The sequence below is a fragment of the Alligator sinensis genome, unplaced genomic scaffold (genome assembly GCF_000455745.1).
Source record: "Alligator sinensis unplaced genomic scaffold, ASM45574v1 scaffold344_1, whole genome shotgun sequence".
In the NCBI taxonomy this organism is placed as follows: domain Eukaryota; kingdom Metazoa; phylum Chordata; order Crocodylia; family Alligatoridae; genus Alligator; species Alligator sinensis.
The window spans coordinates 180,596-200,807 of NW_005842427.1; the positions used below are offsets into that span (position 1 = coordinate 180,596).

Here is a 20,212-nt window from a genome sequence, read left to right on the forward strand (position 1 = left end):
GTGCTGTAATTACAGCTGCTCCGTAATTACAGAGCGTTGCAGCAGCTCCCTGCTCGTCTATAGCCGCCCCCAGAGCCCAGGGGGCTGCTACCATTCTGGCAGCTTGCTTTTCAGCCAGGCTCCGGCCAGAGCTCCGCCCCCAAGCGGGCAGCGCGTGGCAGGGGCCTGCCAGTCCGCTCCTTGCACCACCCACATGGCCGCCGCGTTCAGGCACTTTCCGCCAGGTTCCAAAATGGCCGCTGGGGTGACGCGTGGGGCTGTCATGTGACCTGCCTGGGCTTCTCCCTAGATACCCCCACCGGCTGACCAAGGGGGCGGGGCATCGTGGTGGCGTCCGTCCCCATGGCGACCGTCGCTAGTTGGCGGCTACGGGGCTCGCCGAGAGTCATAAAGCCTGCGGCGGGTTGGGGGCGGAACGCGCTCCTGCTCCAGCATGGAAGGGCAGGCGCAGGTGAGACCCGGGGAGGAGCGGGCCGAGCTTCCCCACCCCCACCCCCACCCCCTGCCTGACCTGGCCTGGCCTGGCCTGGGAGATGTAAGCGGTGTGGGGTGCTGCTGCATTGTTATGATTCTAATTAGAATAATTATAATGACCATAACCACAATTTTTAAAATTATGATCATTATTGTAATGATTATGACCATCGTTGTCGTTATTCTCATGTCCTTAATTACATGTTGTATTTTATTATTCGATATCGCACGCATTACGCAGGCTGTTTATCAAGCCCTCATGCAACTGGAAACTTCAGTAACTTTGCACATGCACCTATGATAGGAGCAAACTGTGAGCAGCGACTGGAAGCATCATTCATTCCAGTTTTTGGCACCGCATAAGCTGCACGGAGGGGCAGGATCTCACGTGCGGGTTGTGACATCGCGCACCAGCACCTGGAATATGTTTGCTGCATTCTGCGTGTTTTCTACAGTCCGAGGTGAAAAATCGGGTTGAGCAATGATGTGTCACGAAAGCTGGCGGTTATGTTGACATCTAGAAATCTGAGCCGTGCTGTGTCAAAACTTAATGAATGATGCTTTCAGTTGCCATTTACAGTTTGTTTGTATCATGTGTGCATCCAAAGTTTATTAAAGTTTCCAGTTGCACAAGGACTTTATAAACACCCTGTATGCTATGTACGTGTTTGTAATATAATATTTAATAATGCCATAATCATTATTATCATCATTACGCATATCATTGTATTTTATTATATGGCAATTATTATGGCTATCGTTATCATCATTATTATATAATACATTGTTATATTTTCTACGTTTATATTATATAATAGTTACTGTTGTTATTGTTATCATTATCATCACTCTTGTTGCCCTTATTGCTCTGATTATTAATATCATTGTTACCATTCTTGCTATTATTGTTCATGTTAGCATAGGGTAATAATACATAAAATAATTAAAATGTGATTATGATAAATAATGCAACGACCAGCATTATTAATCGGGTGACTGTCGTCATTATTCTCGTGACTGTTGTTGTTTTGTTGCTGCCCATGCGTGTCAGATGCAGCCCCAATCACAAAGTCACACCGCACAGCCAGGCAGGGCAGTGACACCTTTGGCACTGGAGCAGCGTGGCTGGAGCGACTTGGTGGGTGGGGAGTCAGGGAAGTTGCTCATCTCTGTACTTAGTGTTGCCCCGCTCTGCAACGGAGAAGGACAACCTTGTCTGTCCCCACAATGCAACCCTTGATGGAAAGGACAGGGGTGGTGCTGTAGCCATACTGGTTCAGGAAGCTTAGGAGAGGCAGAGGATTTTTGTGGTATCTTTTGTTGGGCTAACTGTACAGAGAGTCCAGTGTTCTTTTTTTCTTTCTGTATAGTTGGTCCAATAAAAGATATAAAAAAAACACCCTTGTCTCTCCATGAAAAAGGACCACTGCCCTTCTGCATCCCATTTGTGTACCAGTTTCTTCCCTGGGATGTTCCTCTTTCCAAACGTGCTGTAGGGTTTTCAAAATCCACACCTGTTGGTGGCTGTCTGCTGCAGTTCTTTGATATGAGGATAACCATCTTCCAGTAGATAGGGAAGTCATCAGTGAGTTTGGAGATGACCAAAGAGGACAATACAAGATCTACGTGTTCAACTGCAGACCTGGCAAACAGTTTCAGAAGGAAGGAGTGGATCCTGGTGATATCAGGTCACAGCTCTTTTCTTTGCCTCTCTCACTTACCTCCCTCCAGAGTGAGGCAAGTTTGTGATGCCCTTCTGAAAACAGCAAATTGATGAGGATAGGTGGCAGGACCTTCCTTCTCAGGAAGAAGAGGAAAGGGTGAAATTTGGGCTTTGCTGAAGTCAAGTGAGAATGTCTTCACTGATGTCCTGGGGCCAGGATACCACCTAGCACAGGGGAGTCAAAGGTATGGTCCACAAGCCGGATCCAGGCTATGAAGCCATATCATCTGGCCCCCAGTGCTGCCCTTGGTACTCAGTGATCCACAAGCAGCATGCAGGATGTGCCAGACAACACCACAGGTGGTGCCTGCTCCAGCTTATGTCCTGGAGCAGCAGAGTGGCTGCCATGTTCAGCACAGCCCCAGAGCAGCCGCGTGCCACGCTGGGGTCATGCAACACAGTCCCCGTGGCAGGGCTCAGGATCATGCAGCACAGTCCCATGGTGGTAGTGGCTTCAGGGCAATACAGCACAGCCATGGAGCAACCAGAGCAGGACCCAGCTGTGTAGGGCACCCATTCCAGCCACTCCAGGACATGGGTTGGATGAGTTTGACACCCCTGACCCAGCAAATGGAGAACAGGAAACATATTTCCCTGCTCAGTCATTTGACAAAGGAATGGGTGAGACCCAGTCAGGTCCCAGCCCTCACGCCAGAATCTGCAGTAGGGAAGAGTAGTCCTGGCTGTTGGAGCCCTACATACAAAGGAACCCTAATCCAAGGCCAGCTGTTAAAGAATTCAATAGTGATGATGTATCTAATGCACAATTCAGTGTATTTAAAACCTCCTTTTACTTGTATTTGTTAAATGTCATAGCCAGAGCTTGAAGATGTGCAGGTGACTGAGGTGCAAGAGCCTGCCGAACCTATTGTTACAGATACATCAGATGAGGACCCATCCCCCATAGTTGAATTTCCACCATCTGTGAAACCATCCCCAGAGGTTGAAACGCCTGCATCTGTGGAACAGCCCCATGTAGTAGAGTTGCCAGCATCTGTAGAACAGCTTCCCATGGCTGAAGCACAACGATTCGTGGATGATTCCTCTGTAGCTGAAACACGGGGGTCTATAGACCAGTCCCCTGCTGCCACTGCATCTGTGGACAAGTCTGGAAGCATGCCACAAGCCTCCATGGACAAGTCCCCTAGAGCTATGCTAAGAGCATCCATAGACCAGGCAGGCGGGGCTGAATTGAAAGCATTAGGTGATGAATTTCCTGAGATTGAACAGCCTATGGTGTACGAAGACCCCTTTGAAGTCTCCCTTACGTACATGGAGAAACATAATATTCTACAAATATTCCAGGTGAACTTTCCTTTTCTGTCTCCTCCTTACAGGTATTTGCTTGGAGCTCTTAGCCTAAAATTAAGTTGCAAGCTTAACATTAAGTCAACTGTTTCCCCAGGTACCCTCTCCATTCCTTGCCTTGTACCCCCTCAAGGAAAGACCATGGGAATGAGAAGGGTGATAATCTCCAGTGGTTAAAGGAGGCAGAATTTGGGCATCCAAGCGTTTTATTGCAGCTAGTGCTTAGGCTCTCTGTTCTTCAGTTCCCAATCTCCTGCTCTAATACTACTTTTTTTTCTTCTACCATGTTCTCAGTAATCGTATCTGCAAAAAGACAGCATTGCTGCCTACAGTAAAGCAGTTCATATCCTTGTACCTGTTACCTAGCCAGAGTAGAGAAACTCAACGCCATGCTCTTTCTCTCTCTCTCAGGAGATCACTGAAAACCTGGTGTACAAGAAGCCTGATCAGCCCTTGCAGTTTATGTTGCTGCAGGTAGGATAATTTTGTTGAGATCACACAGAGACTTTGGCGACAATCCCAACCTGGCTAACACATGCAAAGAGAGGCATATGGCAGGGGAAGAGAGTGCTGAGGGAAAAGGTGTTCTAACAGGAAAAGACATGACAAACACAAGCATGGAGTGGTGGGCATGATGTGTGGAAGGGATGGAAAGAGCAGAGAAGAGTGAGGTAGTTGGTCCCCGGGTGACAGTGTGGGATGGATGATGAGGGAAGGGTATAGGTAGACATTAAGGGCTGGTTCTGTGTCTCCTCTTGTTTACCCACCTGGATCCCCTCTGCCCTACACTAGGAAGGTTTTAAAATCCAGGGAAAGAAATGCCTGTGGAGCTAGAGCATTGGTTTTCAACTTGGGGTCCACAGACGGGTCTATGAAAACTGACTATGATCAATCAAAAGTATGTGAATACCCACACTTACAATTCAAAGGGGTCCGCACCTCCATTTGAATTTTTTTAGGGGTCCGCAACTGAAAAAAGGTTGAAAACAACTGACCTAGAGTAATTTGAGAGTGGGAGGGAAGGTGGGTGGATCATAGGAGATGGGAAGGGATTAGGGTAAAGACAGAAGAGAAGAAAGGATTCCTTGGCTATCCTTCTGTCAGCTAGTTATGAAGCCCTCTTCTGCTTTCAAGGAAGCCATGCCTTGCCCTGTGTCTCAGTCTACAGAGCTGGCAGGAGGGATCCTGGGGCCTGCTCCAGGCTCCATTGCTAGGGTACTGTGTGGCACCAAACTGACCCTTGTCTTTTTGCTCCTGCCCAGATACAGTCCATGATGAATGCCCAACAGCTGGCAGACTCTGGGGAGGAAAAGGAGGAAGAGCCAGATCTAGACATAATGCTGTGACACCTACAGAGCAGGAAGCACTCCTTGTGGCTTCTGGCCCTGCCAAGATAGGTGTCAGCTCTGGCCTTCAGCCAGTACTGTGCGCTCACACTATGTGGATATAAGTTTGAAAAGGCCTGAGGGTATTTATACTTTCTGGTTTTACTCTGGGTGCTGGGCTTCCAGCTGCATGTAAACTGTATTACTGCATATCATTATGGATACACAGACTTACCCAACATATCAGTATACACCCACCTGGACATTTCCTGCCACATCTACCACACATCATATACCCGTGTACACATCCCGCAGCTAGGACTCATCAACTCTGCATTTCTGTACATGCAAACCCCCTGACCCAGCATAAACTGCACAGCTTCCAGGCTTTATGCACATAAGTTCAAAGCAGCCCTCAGACACCTCAACACATCCCTGCCTTTTCTGGTCTGCTTTGGTGGGTGACCTGTCACAATCTATCATGTAGTCATTTGCTTCTAAAACAGTTTAGAACTCCACACTAGGAGGAACCACCTCTGTGTCTCTCTCACCAAGAGCCCCCTCTTCTCCATCTGACTCTCTGCCATCCCTGCTGACTTAAGATCACTCTCGCCTTCTGTACTGTGCTGTTGCAACATGTGCAGTTCCTATAAAGACAGCTGTAAGGGAACGTTAAGCTTGCAGGAGCATATCTATGGCTTCTGAGCCTGTAGCTGTGCAAGACTGCTACAGCTGAATTAAAAAATGAGTGTTCAAAACCCTGAAAATTCAGAGTTAAAGCACACTTCATAAACACATAACTCAAATTATCATTATCTAAGCACTCATAATCTGCTTCAGCTCTTTCCCAGAGTGTGCTTTGCATACTCATGGCAGAGCTGCTCTGTAGGGGCATTCAGAGCAATAGCTGCTGTCAGCACTTTCCGACATGAGACCAGGCCCATGTACACGTTGCCTGAGAGTCTGAGGCCCTTAGCAAAACAAGAAGCATAATTGTTTCAACTCTGGTATTTAATCAAAAGTGTATAAAAAAAAATCTCCTAGGGAAGGTATTACATCAGTAGCAGCAGCCACAGTGGTATTACTATAGGGTCAGGTGAGGTAGTTTAGCTTTGTAGGTCAGTAAGCAAATGCAGCTTGGCCAAAGAAAGATAACTTAGTACTTGTTTCTGACTCATGCTTAGGGTGCTTCTAGGAAACAACATCAGGAGGGTTTTGGGTGCCCTGGAGTACAGCTATAACTGAATTTCCTCCATTTTTGGCACTTAACTGTTTTGTGTTTTTAATTTCTGACCTCCTTGAGTTGTAACATGACCTAAGATGACTGGTATTTGTCTGCAACCTTAATTCACATTAAGGGTATCTTTTGTAAGCAGAATTTCCTTGGGGATTTTTTCTTTGTAAACAGTTCTGAAGGCAACTGGATAGGACTCATGTTCCCACAAACCCTATGAGGTCTGCAAAAGAGGAGACTCAATCTTGCAGTCTTTAAAAATCTCAGGGAATTGAATATCCTTTTGGTGTGCTGGCCACATCATCTCCTGCTATCAGTCCCCATCCCTCATTCTGTGGAGTGCACATAAAGGAAGCTTCTCCCTTACAATCTCAGAAATTCCTCAGGTTGAAGGCTTCTGTCCTGCCAAAAATGCATTTCCACCTCTGTCAAGTGCCTCATGTTTGAAGGACTAGAGTTGGTTGTTGGAGGACAGTAGAATTAGAGTTCAAACCTCTTTCCTGCTCCTCCAGACCTCAGACTGCCTGAAAACAGGGCTTTGATTAGGGAGCATTGTCCCTTCGCTCAAATGAACAACAGAAATAGAGGAGGTCACTTGGGAACCTTTTGATGGAAAAGGCTTTTCTACCTCTTTGACCAATTTTTCTAGTGACCAGCCCACACGTTCAGTTCACTCTCTGCAAGGAAAAGAGCTAGAGACTTACATTTTACAAAAATGAAGCTGCAAGCCTCCAAAAATGGTATGATCTGCTACTGTGTTTTCCTTTGTCTGATTTGCTTCCAGGTTTGCTGAAAAAAGTTCTACCTCAGCCCCACATCTAACCAACCACTTTTGAGGCTGAGCTACTATTCAGGTGTACTAACTTCTTTTTTGAAGACAGAAAGCAAGCTGAATTTAAATTGGAAATGTAATTTCAGCCTGAACTCTGGAGTGGTTGTCCACTTTCCACGTGTGCCCCCAAACTGGAGAGCCATTGTTTCCTGTAGATAAGCTGCATACCTATTTTTAATGGCAAAATAGCAAACATCTTGTTCTCAGGGCTCTGCATGGATTCACATTTCACTCCCTGAGGCTATCCTATATACATTCCCATGCCGTACTTGATACCTGTAGCATCTGGGTGTCTTCCATGAGTGTGCTGAGCAACATGACTAATATCTGTCTCATATTGTTTGTTCTTTCATCTTTGTTCTTTATGTGTATGTAGTGGTGTGCATACTTTTGGCAGGGTGCTTTGTTTTTGTTTTAGTTTTTGTTTGTACTATCCTGTTGCTATATGTATATAGTGGAGAAGGAGTACAGATGGTGAGGTCAAAGGCAGGCACCTTGCCCATAGAGCCGAAGGTGGTAGGGCTTGGGATGGTCATTATTTGCCATTGTTCATTCCAGCAGTCTTAGACACCAAGAAAGGCCTGTCTTCCACATGGAAGAGCTTCATCTTTACAGCAAACAGTTTCACTAACTGACTTTCACAGGTTCAGTCCAGCCAGCAAATAACCTGGTAATAGCATGTGCTCCAGTCGCTATCTGATGATAATCACCCATGGGCAGAATCTGTAGGGAGTAACCGGAAGTTATCACGTTGGCCTCAAATTGACTTAGATCAGCAACATGTCTGCACCCAACTTAAAATGGACCGGGCTTCTCAACAATATTAAAGGCTCATCTGAGTACAGTTTTTAATCATGTGTATAAATGTGTTAAATGTCTCCTGATTAAAGTTCCTTTGCAAAGATCACTCACTTCCTTAGTTGTCCTTTTTACATGGGGCTGAATGTATAAAGGGATCAGCTGTGTATGGCATGAGATGTTGCTACTTAATAATGACTCACTGAATCTGAATCCCCAGTGCATAATGCTAGGTATGGTCTGGTGTAAATCTGTTGATTTCAAAGAAGTTATGCCACTGTAAAACTTGAATTAGGGAGTAGTGAATCTTGAGGGGCCAAAACTGGAGTGCTGCCTTTTAATTTTTACAGATGTGATTAGCTGTTTGAGGGACTCAGTGTTGGTATGTGTTGCAGATTCAGGACATTTGGTGGGAATGTGTTCCGCTATGAGTGTTCACAAGAATAACACCAAAAAAAGGAGGTGTTTGGTAAGTAAGCGTGTTCCAAAATGAGTTCCCATGCTGTCTGCTGCATCACCCTGCTGTCAGATACTAGCACCCTGTCATACCAGTGGAGTCCTCTTTGCTTCAGCTCATGGTATGGATAAATTCTGGTCTCTATCTGAAACAGAAGGAACCCAGGGCAGAGACAGAAAGATCTTTCAGGGAAAACCCTGGAACAGCTTAACTCAGAAGAAAGCTTAGGCTGAGATTTATGTTATATTGTTCTTAAAGTCAAATCTAAGTACGCAGGTAAGTTTGAACCAAATCCACTGTGTATGTTCCCTGGAGTGGAGTGGGAATGCTACTGGCTTCCAAGGAGAATAAAACAGGACAAAGTGCCTCTCTCCTAACTCATGTTGACAATCTTTGCATGCATTGGTCTCCTTATATATCTTCATCTTAATGTGGATGTAAAGAAGAACGAACCCTATCTGTACTATGCTCAGAGCAGTGAAAGACCCATCTTTTCTCAAGAGAAACTTTTGCTTTTCCATGTGTCACCACGAAGGGGCAGCATTACCTTTCAGAGCCTTGTGTCTGCAAGCCCTCAGCCAAATTGAAAATTAATCCAGCTACACATAGGAATGAGTCTGTTCGGAGCTTTGCGAGCCAAGCCACATTTTCACGTGTCATCAACCTGGAACTACAACCAATCCCTGAACTCACTTGAAACCTGGCCCCAGGCTCACTCCACAGTTCACAAACCTTGCAAAAATTCTCCAGAAATCCGACTCGAGTTTCAGATTAGTTACCAAAATCCTAATGTGAAGTTTCATCTGCCCTGTGGTTCTATTCAAAGTATTATGGGCAGTCCCTAAGCCTCTGTCCAAGCTCACTGTTGGGACAAGATTTCACGAAGCCCTCATCAGTACCCAAGAAGCCAGAGAGGGTGCATTATCATTTCAGCCCAATGAAAACAGCATGATTATTGCACGTGATTACCACAATGCTGAGAGCAACAGTTTCTCCTCAAGGCAAAACGTGCCTCCCTGCCCTCCCATTCTGCAGCCTTCACTTACCATGCTTATTAAGAGGAATGTTCAGATCCTATGGCACGGAGCCTAGTATAGATGCACAGATGCTCACTACGCTTGACTTCCAACAAATGCATCAGAAATTGAATGGTGACAGGCAAGCATATGCAGCTGGCAACAGTCCTCTTCCGTTCTGGCACCAACTTTGGGCCTGGAAGCAACTATTGCTAAGGGAGATAAGATGAAAAGATGCAAGGGAACCAGGTATCCCCAAGCAGCGTTTAAATACTTGTTTGCCAAGGTAAAGACAAACAGTTGGAACAATTTGCAAATATGTGTTTGACGCCCCCTGAGCCAGGAGAAAAAGCAACATGGCCAGAGTCCAGTTTTCACCATGAACAGTGAACGGTGCTGCCTGAACAGTGCAGACTGGGAAGCACATGGGCAATTTTGTTCAGAGAATTTACATTTCAACTATAATAAGGCAATCACTAGAGCTGGCTACTGCAGCTTGACTCTCATCTGTACAATATATCTCAACTGGAATATCAGCAACAAACCACCCTACATCTCCACGACAATATGACATCTGGAACGTCTTCCTGGCGATGGTCTCTGTCAGAAACTCTTCAGTCTCCTTAAGCCCTTGTGGTCAAGGAGGCTACAGCTTTACCGCAGCATGTAACACTGAGCAAAGGGAGAGACTTCAGCAGCTCTGCTGTATTCCCTGCCTCTCTTGGGAAGGAACTAAGCCATAGGTACAAGACCTGCTTCTAATTTTTCACCCTTTTTGTTTTGCTCTTTATTTTGCAACATATCTACCAATACTTGGTCATGTTTGGCCAAGAGCCATTTCGACCCAACTGAACTTCAATTCTCTTCACCCAGCTGCCTCACAGGATGCCATGGCTAAGTTGTAGCAATTGTGCTCTGTATAACTGAGTCTCATGCAGTGCCTGTCTAGACTCCTGTTAATTCCCCCTGGCCTGGCACTCAGTAACAGTGAACTAACCTGTTCTCCAGAGCACCTGCTCCCGGCCATTCCTGGTGTCAGGCCTCTATTAGCATGTCCTTTCAGAGTCTTTGGGGCAGGATCCTTTGACAAAGATCCCTTAAGGTCTTGCTTAGACTCAGGCATTGTGCAATACCCTCTTGGGTCTCCAATTTGGGCCCTACTTATCAAGAAACAATTCTTTCCTCTTTTATGCCTTTAAAGCCACTGACACCCAGACTCACCAGGCTGGGTCATTGGCATGCCGGAAACCTGTGGATCCAGTTCAGACTTGTGTTTCCTTTGTTTCCAAGGAGGGACCCAAACCAGCTTAGCCATGTCCAGATCATCCCTTAAGAAAGCACCCAAAGTGAGATCAACCACTGTGCCTACACCATGAGCCTCATGACTCTCTAGCTGAGTTATATGGGACAAAGGCTAGAAACAGACATTGCCAAATGAAACGAAACAGATGTGCCAGGATGTGTTCCAGTGCACCCAATCCATGTCATGAGTGAAACACACGTCACCCGTTGTGCCACCTGTTGATGCTGCAGGACACGGCGGTGCGTTCTGTCAGGGCTTGATGGTCCCAGTCCTGCACACTCCAGGAATTCCCACACCAGACTGAGCCCCTCAAGCCCTGGGAGTGCCAGTCTGGCTTTCTCCACTTACTAAGACACACCCCTGGGATCTCCAGGGTGTGCCTCAGTAAACATGGAAAGTCAGGGTTTCCCTGCTTACCAAGATGTGCCCTGGAGGTCCCAGGAGCACATCATTTCTGTAAGCAGTGGCACCTTGGCAGGCACTCCCAGGGCTTGAGGGGCCCAAACCTGCATGGGAATTCCTGGGGTGCACAGGATCAGGCCCCATAAACCTCCAGAGCACCTGCCAAGGGTAGCTGGGGAGCATAGGCAACTCCAGGCTGCCTGTGCTCTCGCCCCACAAAGTAAACAGATGCCCACTCCTAACTAGCGGCACAAATTGATACCACCTTCATTGCAGGCATTATTTGTGATGCAACAAGGGGTTTATGAGTGCTTGTACATGTGATGCCATTACCATATACACATGACAAAAATGTCACTTTGTGTGGCTTAATGTTGTCACACTGTACATGTGCAAGAGTTTTGGGGGGTTTAAATGAGTTAGCATTGTAAACATTCTGATGTAGTTTAGTCTGCAACAGTGCATTGCAGCTACAGCTATTAGTCATCTCACCTACCGGCCACCGGAGAAGCGAGCAGGCTCCACAGAAAAAAAGGATCAAATCCCTCGCTACTTCTGCTTTTAGCAGGCACCTGGTGAAGGCAAAAGCAGCGAGGGGCCCAATGCCTTTTTTTTTCCAGCAGAACCTGCCCACCTCTCCTGCAGGCAGGGGATGAGCTTACAGCAGGCCAAGCAGTCCCATAGCTGTGGAGAGCCCTGGTCCTTCCCTTCACGGTGGTGGCACCCCTGGGGCCACTCAGGAAGGCTGCTAGTGGGCTGGGTGCTGCCCCAGCTTGGGGTTGGGCCAGGTGCTGCCTCCAAGCTGGGGCAGCACCCAGCCTGATACCAGCCTGCCTAGGCAGCCCCAGGGGACACCACTCCTATGGAGGGAAGGACCAGGGCCCCTGTAACTCAGGGGCGACTTGGCCTGCCAGCAGCTCACCCCCCAGCTGAAGGCAGGCTCTGCTGGAAAAAAAAGAAAAAGAGATCAGGCCCCTTGCCATAACATGACAGAAAAATAAAAACCCCTAAATTGAAATGGTGGGTTTCAATTAAAAAACCACTGTTTCAATTTTGGGGACACAGAATGCAACCCTAAGGACTAAACCCCCGTCATGTGTACAAGCGCCCTGTATGTCTGTTTGTTTGGCCTTTGTGCCACCATAAAAATTTTTTTGGAGGCACAAAGGCAATGACAGGAGATGTAAGCTTCCACCATAAGGGACACTTTGATGCTTGCCCTTTCATTGGAAGGGATGTACTTATTCAGGCTGTAATACTGTTGCTGTGTGCCACAGGCCTCTCCCAGCACGTGAGAGCCACAATCTTGGCTGCTCTTAATGTCTGTGAGCTTGCATCAGTGGAATGCTCCTAGAGCAATTTGCAAGTTCTGATGAATGATAGTGCAGCTCATTTTAAAGTATTCAGATGCCAAGGATGCAAGCCACTGATATGCTCAGCTCACTGCAAGGGGTAGAATATAAGCTTCTGTTAAAGCAGTGGTCTTCAACCTTTTTAAGTAGATCACCTTTGGCATTCAAAAGCAACCCAAGATTTACTGTGTGCAGCCACCACCCCTTACCCCATGACCCTTTTCCCCAGCCCAGCAGGTAAGTCTGTGGGGAGGGAAGGGGGGGCAGATCGAGGCAGAAGGAGAAACAATGATTTGGAGGCATGCCTCCCCAGGAGGTAAGTTCCACCTGGCTGGGACCCCACTCAACTTATCCCTGCTCCTGCTCCTGCCTCTGCAGCACTGTCCCTCACTGTGGGGGCCTCGATCTAGTCCCTACTACTTCCCACACCCACAGACTGACCTGCTGGGCTGGGGCACATGCATGCATGCGGGCACTCAGCCTCCCCACCCCAGCCTTGTATCAACTCCAATTGGCTCCGAGAGCCTCTTGGTTGGTGACCATTGTATTAGAGGAAGCCCTGTCCCAATTACTATCAGTACAGGACTTGGGGTTCACTCCCATTGATTTTATGGAGCAGGATCAAGTTTCTGGTCCTCGGATCTGCTGTCAATGGGTCCTTACTAATTGCTTTCCTCTAAGAAAAGAATTATCTAGGGTGTTGGAAGTCTTAAATTAACTTAAAAATGAGCACCTTTTGTCACCAAGCAGTTACCCCATGTTCCAGGATGATCCATCCACCAGCCTGGATGGGGCAGGATAGAGAGAGATGAAGGATGCCAAGAATAGGTGAGGTAGCTCTCCAAAAGGAGCCTATGAGTATTTCATTTATCATCATCTACACGCAACATCTATGCCCACTTCCAGTGAAGCTTCCAATGAGGCTTCTTACTTCTCTGGTCATACAAAACCTTCTATGGAGACAGGCTTAGACTACTAGTTCTTCCCCAGCTTAGTCCCTTTTCCTAAGCTGTTTTTCTCTTCTACAGGTCCTTCCTGGAACAGATCTCCTTCTGGCTGACCCACATTATGCCATGCTGCAGTCTTCTCCTCTCTGTAGGATAACCTGGGTCTACCTTATGTAAGGTACCTTGTACCTAGTTCCTCCTCCTTCCAGCAAACTCTGGGAAGGATTCACAGTTAATTGGAGTAAACTTTTTAAGCTTCCTCTATGGTGACAGTTCACTTTGTTACACGCTGCCACAATTATTTGTGGAAATATGAGTAAAAGAATTCAAAAGAAAAATTAGGAAAAATAAAAGTCTTGCAAAAGTATTTGCATAACCTTCAAAAAAAATATGACTATCACTGTTCACCTGGGAAACTGCCCAAGAACAAATTCATAAAGTATGTTTTTCAGAGGAAAAAATAACCCAAAACCTTGAATCTCCTTTCTTCAGATATACTAAGGAAAGAAGATGCAAATCAGATTCGGTCCAAAATACCAGGATCAGCAACATCACAGAGATGCCTCAAGCTAAGCTCTCCAAGGCACTAATCAACAGGGCATCTGAAGAAAGAACGGTTTTACTGCCTTCCATATTACACTAAATATATACAGACAATTCTGATTTTTGTGACACATTTTTGAAGATATATATGGAGTGGTTAGTGAGAAGATCCAGCAGTTTATTCCAGTTCCCTATAATTAGCCTCAGTCAGAATTGTTGCTAATAATATGCGATTCATCTCTTAGCACTCAGCATTGTTTAGGAAATGTTTTAAGGGATGGCATGGAGTTCCCCTGATCTCCCTAGGTGGCATTCACTTATATATTGTCTGTCCCCTGAAGTTATTTCTCCAAGGCTAGACAGTATAGAAATGACCACTGGCAGGGGAATTGCTTCAGAAAGAAAGCGGTCTTCCAAGTGAAATAATGATCTTACCTCCTATTAGTGTGGGGGGAGCTGGAGGTCAGAGGAGCGGAGGTAGTGGGTGGATATGATCGCAGAGAGGTGACCTGGGGCCAGACCAGAGTGAACGTGGAAGTCTAAGTAGTTGAACAAGCATCTGTCTCAGAAAATCCCACATCCTCACCCTCAGCACACAGATGCAATGAGAGAGGGAAAGGCAGCTGCAAGAAATCCCCTCACCTCTCAGAAGAACTGGCACACAGCCACAATACTTGGAAGACACAAACATGACAGGCCCAAGACAAATCTGGCTCGAAAAGGAAGGGTGGGCTGTGGTCTGAGAGCAGCTGTCCTCCTTTCATGGGAGGCAGAGATGTCTAGGGAGAAAGACCCTAGGCTTAGTGCATAACTAGGGGCGGGCAACCAGGGCACCTACCCTGAGTACCAATTTAGAGATGGGCACAAGACTGGCAACCACCGCTGCCACCCAGGGCACAGAAATTATTTGTTACTCTTCTGCCCACAGTGCCAAATCCCTCACAACTGCACGCTTTCAGGAAAGTCATTGATACACCTCAAAAAATATTAACTCCATTGGCATAGTCCCCAAGCCTTCTATTTTCACAACTTGTTTGGGTGACATGGAGACAGAAGCTTTGGGCTTCATTTCCAGATACATTAAAGTCCCTTTACAGGGCAGTTGTGGGACCTTCCTCTAGAAAGAGGAGGAGATTTTATAGCAAGAAGATAGCACCCTTCATAAATGATCTAAGCTGATTTTAGCCGGACTGTCCAAAGTGATTTCTGTTCAGCACTCCACTGGAAAACACAAAAGCTCCTGGAAAAAAAATCAGTCAGGGTGCATAGTTGAACCCATGTACTTAAGCAGTAATTGCTTGCAGACAACACCTAGAAACATAGGATTTCCAGTTTTCTATCAGTCATTTGCCTATCAAGTTGAGTGCCTTGTCTTCTGCATTGACTAATGTCTAAGGCAGGAGCAGGCAAAGTCTGGCCTGCAGGCCAGATCCGGCCAGCAGCAAGACTCCATTTCCCAGCAGCCCCTGCCCGCATGGCTGGGTCTATGTTGACCCCAGCCGCAGCTGCACTGTGATAGTGCAATGCTGGGGTTGCCATAGAGACCTACCCCAGCCGTGCTGGCAGGGCACATGGCAGGGCAGGGTAGGGGGCTGCTATGGAGCTTCTGGGATCTTGCAGGGGGGACAGCATGGACCAGGGCCAGGGCAGAGCCACAATCTGTAGCCTGCATGCTGCAGGGCCAGGGCAGAGCTCCAGCCTGTAGCCCTTGGCTGGATTGTGGCTCTGCCCTCGCCCTGGACCAAACTGCACCCGCTCCAAGATCCCAGCAGCTCTGGAGCAGCCCCCTGCCCTGCGCTTCCAGCACAGCTGGGGCTGGTCTCCATGGCAATCCCAGCCTTGCGCTATCACAGCGCAGCTATGGCTTGGGTCTCCATAGTGATCAGCCCCAGCCGTGCAGCCAGGGGCTGCTGGGAAATGGAATCCGGCTGCCAACCAGATCCCACATTTTGCCCACCCCTGATCTAAGGCAAATGCAATGTATGGAGAAAAATAAAACACAGTGTACCTAGCCAATGAAGTCTGAGGGCTGGGATTTCTCTCCAAGTGATGTCCCCGTAACATGTGAGATTTTTAACCTGTTTTCTTCCCATGCAAAGCTGAAAGTGTAGTCAACAGCATGGAAATGAGGAGGGCCTTTATCTTCTTTTGACATAGAAGGGATGCAGGTGTAGGAATGACTCATGAGGTCCAGATAGTTTGGCTGGTGCTGTCTGTTCTCCTCGTGTGCAATCTCTCTCTGGATGCTGAATCACTGCTTATCTCATGGCGTGGAAGCAAAGGGAGCAGGAGGGTGTGAAGGAGTTCATCCCTTTGTAGTTCAAAATGCATAGATTCTGGGGTACTAGCCACTGGGTTGAATGAGGTGTTTATAATCATCCTTTTCTTGCAAGCAACCTCTGATGTCCTTCCAAATGCAAACATTAGAAAGCAAGGAAACACCATGATCTGGGGCACCCTTTACTTATAACTAAATGTTCCCACAGGACATTTCCAAGGTCAGTGAATTTTCTTCTGCATCCCCCCAATAAGGAATACATTGTACACACCCCACACCCTGGCATCCCCTCCTCACAGTGTAACTCACAGTGTAACTCACAGTGTAACAGCCTTAGTTAACAGAGCTGCTTGACATTTTTCCCCAAAAATTACGTTTTCAACAAATGGCTTTAAAAAAAAAAGATTTCAATTAATTATTAAAGGATTTTAAATATTTTTTCAAAGCTCTTTATTTTGTTAGATGACAATCAGAAACAAAAACATTTAGTTAGTTAGTAGTTTTTCAGATATTTTCATTTTTCCTTTTACTTTCCTTTTTCCTCTTTTCTTTTGGCTCAATTCTTCCCTTTGGCTTTCTCCTTTAAAATTGAATGTAATCTTGTTTCCCTGTCATTTATAAAACAAAGAAAAACATTTAAAGATGGGAAAAATATGTCATAAAAATGGAGGGGACCCCACAAAACTGAAAGCACTTGCAACATTTTTCACCTAGTTAATTCTTATTTTTTCAACCACTATTGTTAATTCCAAATTTATATGACCACCCCCCCACACACACACATCCTCGCCCAGTAAATAACCTGTGTGCTGGGTTGTATCTGGACAGGTGCGTATTCAGGGATTTGTGTGTGCGTGCATTTGTGTACATGCACATGCATGCACTTGCATGCCCATAGACCATGAGTGAATGTGTGGGTCTGCATGTGTGTGTGTGTATGAAAGGGTCTGAGCATGTATGTATCCACATTCACATGCTTGTACATGTGTATGAGTCTGCATGTGTGTAGGCCTGGACATGTGTACGCATAGGTCTGCATGTGTGTGCTTGTAGCATGCACCTGGAAATTCATGTACCTATGTGCCTGGATGTATGTCCCTACATCTGGACATGTAAATATGGGTCTGGGCATGCATATAGACTTGTGTATCTAGGTGTGTATTTGTATGCATTCATGTGAACATATGGGCATGTACAGGTCTAGGTCTACAGGTGCGTAAGTATTTGCTTGTAAGCACAGACTTACCTTATGCAAGTACATGCCTCTGCATGCATGTGCACTCAAGCAAACACTGAGCTTTCCTTTAAAAAAATATATTCTGCCGCCCTCTTTTCTGACACCAGCATTCTCTCCTAATCTGATCAATGGGCCTGCTGAGCCAGTTCAGCAGAAAGCTTTCTCTATCTTAGGCAAACCACTGTGACAGCAAAGGAGCGAATGCCATCCACCCCACCCTTCTGCATCCTTTTCTACCCCAGGAAATGTCTGCCTGACACTTTGTGAATGGAATAGGATTATACCAACTGCAAGAAGGTGCTTTCTTGAAAGCCTCTCTTCCTGCTGGTGACTGGCTGGTTAAGCCCAGGTACTCCAAAAAACTGACCTCTCCACCTTTTTTCTTTGACAGGCTCTTTCCTCACCTGCTTTCCTCAGACAGACTTCCAGTGTACAGTGCCTTATTCTGGAAAGAGATGGGGTTTCCATTTCTCACCCTTTTCTTTCCTGCATCCCCTCTTGGGCTATAGCAAACCATCTTACCATGGCAGCCAACAGATGGAAGCCCATGTTCAATTGCTGCTGCATACACTGCCTCGTGTGGGGCACTTACAGCTAGGCATCCTTAGTCACCACTAGGCATCCTCAACAGCCAGCTGAGAAGATCACACATAGGCTTTTGGACTAAGTTTAGACAGTCAAAAAGCCCTGGCTGAATCAGTTCAGTCTTTGCAGGTTTGTCTAAGCTGCACAGATTAAATTGAAACAGAAGTGACAGACATTTACCTTTGATTCAGGAAATGCAGTCACATGCCTGCAGTGGCTCAGGCCAGAAGATGGGGGCACTAGAGTACAGCTCTCTGGCATGCAGCTAGCATGCGCTAAGTGTTTGCTTCCTCTTCCTGCTTCCCCGAGGGCTCTGGGATTTCCAGTCCACAATCACAACAGTAGGACTCTACAAGGGTGCTCATCACTTCCTCTTACTGCTTCCAAGTGCCTCTGGGATTTGTAGTCCAGACTTGCAGCCAGCAGTAAATTTGAGTGGGGGAATGGGTGGTTAACCCCTTCCCTGGCCCCAGACCCCAGCTGGGGGTTGACTGAGCTGTATCCCCAGCCAGGCTTGGGCCAGTCCTTCTCTGTGGAGCAGACAGTAGAGCCCAGCTCAGGGCTGGAAAGCATGCTGGGAGACTGTGATTTAACTTGAACCAGGAAGGGGTTTGGGACAGAAGTTTCATAAACCAGCTTGACCCAAATCAGTTAAGTCTAACTCAGTCTACATTCTAATTAAGTCTACATTCAACCAGGTTTATCTTGAACCAGTTTCAGCCATTTTGAAACTGGTTTATGTTCACTGATCCTCTATTCTGTTACAAGTTTAAACCAGTTTCTGATCACTTAAACCGGTTTATGTGTATGGCCCTTGAAGTCTTCCGCGAAGACTCACACCCACTAGACTTCATGAAACACATTTTCTTTCTAGTACGTTGGAAGAGTGAAATAAGCCAACCTAGCTGGGCTTGGGACAGATCACTGTAGGGAGTGTCAATACCCTCTATAGTGTGATGAATTGTTCTGAGACGGACATAGCCTCACCACTACCCTTAAGATGTTCTCCTACCAAGGAACCTTCCTTTGGTGAGGTAGAGACTTTGTCTTCTCCAACAGGCACTGGAACCACAACAGGAAATGCCCATCTCACACCATAACACCACAAATGACAAATACTCTTTCCTAAAACCTCCCTTTCCCCAGCTGTCTGCAGCCCAATGTACCCTGTGTGTCACAGAGACAGTTACTCTATGGTACAGTTAGGTCCTCTTCTACTCCTCTTAATGACAACTCAGTGCAAGCTCTTGTGGCAGCAGTAGAAAGGATTCTCCAAACTCAGATGAAACCTAAAATCCTTCCCCAGAATGCAATTGCATTCAATGTAAACTCTAGCATACATTCTCTGGGAGCCCAGCTTTTCTTTGGCACGTTCTCAGCTCTGGTCAGATACCTGAAGGGGTGGTTTCTAGAATACTGGACCTTCCACAATCCTCATTGACTTCCCTAAGGCTCTTTAAGTGGGGCCAGTAAATATTTTTTATTGGGGGTATTACTTCCTGACTTGTAAAAAGGAGCTGAAAGGTCAGAGTCTCCTCTTCCCCCAGTGTTGTATCTGTTTGTTTGGTCTTAAAGCATGAAGAAGGTCAGGTCTCATCTTCCCAAGAGTTTGCAGTAGACCTGTTGGTGTTATCAATAATGGAGATCACAAATTTTAATTGGGATGGAATGGGGGCAGGGGAAAGAAGTTGAGATACAGCCTTTGTCCCACAAGTTTCTCAGTCTTGTCCCCTCTCAGTTGACCAGCTCTCAGCGCCTGACTGGAAAGACTGACACACCTTTCCACGTTGTGATTAGGGCCAAGTGTGCAAAATGAAATGCCTACAGAAGACAGGGTCAATGTGTGAAGTCATAACACTGATACTACTAGTTCTCCTGTCATCCAGGGAGTCTTCAAGAGGAGACTAGACAGTCACCTTTCTGGGGTCAACTGACCCCCCAATTGTCTTTCCTGCTTGGTGCAGGGGGCTGGACCCGATGATCTTCCGAGGTCCCTTCCAGCCTTACAATCTATGAATTCTTAGGGGAAATGATACCTGAATAGGGGGACCCAAAAAACAAGCAAGTAAAAAAAAATGTAAAACCCCACCCTAAGCAAACTTGCCACCCGCTTTCTCAATACAACATGAAGAAATGGAGCAGAGAGCTATTAGGATTACTTCCCCTACCCTTTGCAATCCTCACTTAGTGAAGGCCCTTTTCAAAAATTCCTTTCCCCTCTTTTGTAGACATGCTCTCTGTAGACACAAATACTAATGAAAGTAACAGTTCATCAATACTTATTAGTCATATGTAGGTGCTACTAATTTATCCATCATCTTTAAAGTTCAAAGATCTCTTAGGAGTGAGTCACTTGTTCATTCCTGATAGAACATAAAATAGTAACCCCTCAGTGCTG

The 20,212-nt window shown here is 46.4% G+C and overlaps 1 protein-coding gene across 1 annotated transcript; it reads left to right on the plus strand.

Annotated features, from left to right (window-relative positions):
- Positions 1 to 350: 350 nt before the first annotated feature.
- Positions 351 to 7,768, plus strand: CUNH3orf30 (chromosome unknown C3orf30 homolog). Its single transcript, XM_006030151.3, has 4 exons — positions 351 to 451; positions 3,014 to 3,502; positions 3,917 to 3,979; positions 4,768 to 7,768. Exons 1-4 carry the CDS (start codon positions 434 to 436, stop codon positions 4,849 to 4,851), a joined length of 654 nt encoding a protein of 217 aa, XP_006030213.1. The 5' UTR covers positions 351 to 433; the 3' UTR covers positions 4,852 to 7,768.
- The last annotated feature ends 12,444 nt before the right edge of the window (positions 7,769 to 20,212 follow it).